Raw genomic sequence first — 4,782 nt, 5'->3', positions numbered from 1 at the left:
TGGGGTTCCCAGTTTCGCTCCAATGGACTTATTGTCCCCGGTGCGTACTCGTAAATCAGTTGATTTCACCTCTTCTTTGTACAACCTCAGAATCTCCAGCTATCAACCATATTCACTGGCCAAAAATTCATGAATGTAGCTCAAAAGCTCCTTTACACATTGGCATTGGCTTTCTTTATTTGCTACCACCAGTTCTGGATTCTGATCCTTTGGTTCATTATACAACAGATTTGAGCCCACCAGTTTAGTCCCGAAAATGATTCACATAAGCCAAAGAACATGCTAGTATGGTAAAAGTAATGCAAATAGAACGTGAAAGAGCATGTAAATTTTCCCACAGAACCTTTCTTATTGGGTAGTGCTGCAAAAATTAATGATGCTATTTACAGAACCCTCAGGGCATAGCGTGTATCGATTTTTTTGAATCTGCTAATCACTATACACACAGTGTTTGTCTTGAGTATTACTTGCAGAATTGAATCTTATACTGTTCTCAGAGGAAAAGATGGGAAAGTTAAACCCATAGAAAATTTTGTGTACCATCAAGGACCTTTGAAACCAGAAAACTAATGAATATGGGAAGCAGAAGCATGAAGCAGAGGACGTGACGAAAGATTTCTCTAGCTTTCTGGTATAGCTGCTAGAAACTCCTGAAAGAAAGGAAAAAGTTGTAAGTAATGAAACAGTGAAATGAAATAGTAATGTAAAAGGAACCGAATCAGTTTATCTTCAATTTAGCCGAAAAAAAAAGAAAACAATCCAATTTACCTCAGAGTATCTCAAATGATGGTGATGCACCTTTGTTGTTTTAACTATTGTTTCCCATTTGGGATCAGCAGATTGTGTCTTGGAAACCTGATTTCTTGGATTCATTCCTGTCCCAAAATGCGAAAGTATAGATGAATTCTTTGAAGACATGGAAGGCAAAGTGCGACAAAGCCAAGAATCTGATGGAGATTTTGGTAATGGTGGAGGAGCAGGAAACTCGGCAGAGATTCCATGGTAATTTACCACTATTTCTGCTTTGGCAGTCTGCTTTCCTAAAGTTTGAGTAGTTAGCTTGACAGGCACTTGTGTAATTTTTGAATCAACTCCGTCCTGGTAAAGCTTTTGATCTTCTCCAAAAGCCTTTCGATTATCCTTTTCGATCTTTTGACTGGGTTCATCAGCCAAAGGAAGGAGACTGAAGACAAGGGGTTTTCGAGAAATTGTCTTTAATGGATCTCCTCCATCAGCAATGCTTAAATGGTCAATGAGCGAAGAATCTACTGAGCGTAAAATCTCATCATTCATTTCTCTTTCAATTGACGGCCCTTTCATACCCAAAGAACATGTTTTCTTAGGAGATTCACCTTTATGCACAGTATCTACGTAGAGAGTTTTCTCAACTGCTGGACTTGCTGAATTTACTTCCTCAGAGGGGCTCTGATCAGCCAACAAATCCCTAAAGCTTCTGTAACTCTTCTCATCAGAGCTGCAACCATCAACACTAGCATCCTGTGGTTCAACAGGAATGACCGGGAAAGCTCTTTGGTCAATTGACGCAGGTGATTCATTGTAATGGCTTGACACACCACCATGCCCGTTGGCCAATGATTTTTCATATTTCTGAGACTTCAAAGAGATTTGACTGGACTTCACATTCAAATTGTTCTTCCCTTCATGAAGCTCAGCTGTTTGGGATCCATCAATTGATCTTTGCTCACTCATATCAACACTAGACAGCTGTAAATATGAAAAGCAACTGAATTCAGTGAACACAAACTTGCTGCAAAAGATCGACAACTATTTTCTTTTTGTCTATTCATATCTTCTTTTTTGCTCTTTTTCTTATGGGTTGTGGTCCCCTAGTGGGATAGGACGGAGGATTGGATCAGAAAAAAGAGTTACCTCATTTTCAGTTTTGCTGCAAGTACTAGCAGAAGAAGATCTAGCCAGCATCCTTGTAGTGGGAGACATGGGTGTCCTAGTCCTCACACTCATCCCGGGTAGAGGGTTTAAAAGACGACTCTTGAAGCAAAATCGGGGCAGTAATCCACAAACTTTGGATGGAACATTTTCATGTTCAACATAGTCATCATCACTTTCTTCTTCTTCTCCATTGTCATGGAATTCTGAATAATGTTTTGCAAAAGTAGGTCCATACCTAAGCTGAGGTCGGTTATCTGCATTTACTACTTTCTTCAGTTGCCTTGGATTGTCTTGAACCACTGGTCGTTTCTTTGGAGCAGGAGCATATTGAGGTGTTTCTGAAACCATTGCCTTGGCTGCAGGCAGAAACCGACCAATCATGAAGTCTCGAGCCTGAGGATCAGTAGAGAATGTTCCAGATGGCATTACATCCAAGTCATCTAATCCACTTATGCCGCTCACACTGCAGTTCACAAAAAATGATTCGGTCCTTGAGAGCGTATCCAGGGCATCTTCAAAGACTTCATCCTCATCCTCTGAATCATCTTTTCTTTCATGTGCTTCCTCCACTGTATCCTCAGTAATCTTAAACCTTCTACTGCTATCACCCAACTCTGAGGCACTCTGCGAGCCCTGGGGATTCCCAACTTGGCTTTTATTGACAGTTAATTTTTTTGAAGAATTATCATTATCCTGTTGGTTAGCTTTCAAAACTCTTCCAGGAGGAGGCTTTGGTGCAACTGGTGGCCTTTCTGTGTGAGTTTCAAGCGTCCTCTCAAACTTAGGCATCCCAGGGCTCTGTTCCCAGACAAATGGCACTGTACCTGCATTCCTCACTGGGCCTGATTTTAATTCCGATTTGTAAAATGGAGGAGGTCGAGTAACACTTGAGATTGAACTTTGATCATTCTTTTTGCTATCTTTTTCTGAGGCTACAGTTGATGTGTGGCGTCTCACAGAAAGAAGTGGTCGGCTTAGATTCAATTGCTTGTCCTCCATCATATTCTTCAGCAAAATCAAATCATACCACCACTGTAAAATCCACAATTAAAAATTATGTTGTAAACCATGCATGATTGCATCACAAAACAATTGTCATGTTTCAGTTCACATTTGGCTATTAATAGTGTAAAAGTATTAATGATCCAAAAAAAAAGCACATGTTTTTGCAGCTCTTAATCGCTCAAAAGAAAGAGCTAAGAGAAGTATGCATTGATACAGCACCCAGCTCAGAGGTATCTCCCACAAAAAGTAGAGGAGTAATCTTCCACGACTACGAAAGCAAGTTCTTGATGAACATCCAGAAATTCTCAATCTTAAGAAATTTATGTATGATAAGGCAATATAATCGTCCACACAATTGAGTATTATACACCATCAAAGTTCAAATCGGACCCTTTAACGTCTAATAGTAACTCCAATTTAGACATCCAAGTTTTTGGGTAATGCATTATCCAAGACGAAATATTAACCCAAAAAAGGAAAATGTTAGCAGTCAAGAAAAGAAAGACTGCGTCATCATAAGGGAATACAATCTCTGATCTTTACTACAGCAACATCAGAATTTAACCCAAATTGAAATACCGTTCAAATGATCGTGACGCAGCCTCAACTTTGATTCTGACCACAAACACACAGTGATAGTAGCTCAACAGTAGTTTTGGCAGGATAGCATTAGTTAGTAATTCTTTCCAGGCTAATAAAAGAACAATTCCAGGGCACAAAGGGCTAATCATTATCAACTTTAAAACTACAGAACAGCCTAATAATCAAGAGAATCAATCCTCCCAATCTTATCAAACCCAGATATCTCAGTATTCAACACCCGGTTCAACCAATCTCTAAAAACATGCAAAAGAATCTACCCCCTGTGTAGTAATCCTGACATGCAATTCAAAGGACAAGGTTCAATCCAAGAGCATTTCGCATATCAAGATTGAGTCTTTAATCTCAATTTCACTTTAACAAAGTAGACCCATAAATATTCTCCACCTCGTATTAAATTCAGTAGTTCTAATCTCTAACTTCAACCCTCTTTAACAAAAGTAAACGCACAACAAAACAAAACAGTAAAAGCCACCATCTCTCAGCCAAAACACCAGCAATACCTCAACAAAAACAGCATTTATTGCAATAAAGAAACTTGGGTTCAGCCCTTTACACTAATTAAAGAAGGTACCTCTCATAAAAAAAAGGATCTTGAACTTGTACATGAACTCAACTCCACCGAACTGATGAACTCTTGATTGGATGATTGAGCAGGCGTCAACCATACAAGCATTCATCAACAAGACTATACAAAAGCTGGAAAAAGAAAGCAACCAACCAAGAACGTGAAAAGGACAGGGAGAAAGGGATAGATGAGGCTGAGGTAAGAACAACCCAATTGTCGCAGACTAACGCTCTGTTTCTTCTTGGATTTTTCTGGTTTTCTTGCCCAACTAGCTTACCCCTTGCCAGTGAAGAAAGGGAATAAAATATGAGTATGGGTTCAACTTTCAAGTTCCAAGCTCCAACCTCCAAGTTTAAAATCTTGTTACAAGTTTATGAGAATCAATACTTTTCTTGGTTTAGAGAATTTATTAAATTTGCCCCATTGGTGACCTGTTTTGGATCATGTGACGACATTTATTTAAAAATGGGGTCCCGTGAAAGGCCTAGTCACAGGCATGTATAAGGCTAGCAAAGAGGGCTCATTGAATTGTGGAAGTCTGGGGAAATGGAATTTTCTGACCATGCTGCCCTTCAACTTGGCACTTTAAATAATTGGTATGGTGATTTGGCACTATACTAATTTTGAACACCTCAGCATCTTTTGTATGGTAATGATTACTTAAGAGCTAATTATTGAAAGTATCCTTTTAGTGATCC

General features: G+C 39.2%; 1 protein-coding gene across 3 annotated transcripts; it reads right to left on the bottom strand.

Moving 5' to 3' along the window:
• Nucleotides 1-318: 318 nt before the first annotated feature.
• LOC113690796 (uncharacterized) lies at nucleotides 319-4,551 on the bottom strand. 3 transcript variants are annotated; one of them, XR_011815201.1, is made up of 5 exons: nucleotides 4,091-4,551; nucleotides 1,891-2,943; nucleotides 1,012-1,725; nucleotides 769-875; nucleotides 319-650 (listed from the first exon to the last, which is right to left on the bottom strand). XR_011815201.1 is itself a non-coding variant. In XM_072051045.1 (4 exons), exons 2-4 carry the CDS (start codon nucleotides 2,911-2,913, stop codon nucleotides 621-623), a joined length of 2,010 nt encoding a protein of 669 aa, XP_071907146.1. In that variant the 5' UTR covers nucleotides 2,914-2,916; nucleotides 4,091-4,533; the 3' UTR covers nucleotides 319-620. The 3 variants fall into 3 exon arrangements, 2 of the variants coding, with proteins under 2 accessions (XP_071907146.1, XP_027064671.1); XM_072051045.1 differs by having other exon boundaries at nucleotides 769-1,725; nucleotides 1,891-2,916; nucleotides 4,091-4,533; XM_027208870.2 differs by having other exon boundaries at nucleotides 769-1,725; nucleotides 4,091-4,532.
• Nucleotides 4,552-4,782: the final 231 nt, after the last annotated feature.

The sequence above is a fragment of the Coffea arabica genome, chromosome 5c, assembly GCF_036785885.1.
Source record: "Coffea arabica cultivar ET-39 chromosome 5c, Coffea Arabica ET-39 HiFi, whole genome shotgun sequence".
NCBI classification, from domain to species: domain Eukaryota; kingdom Viridiplantae; phylum Streptophyta; class Magnoliopsida; order Gentianales; family Rubiaceae; genus Coffea; species Coffea arabica.
The sequence above is the reverse complement of the archived record's forward strand: the minus strand, read 5'-3'. Positions and strand labels throughout refer to the sequence as shown.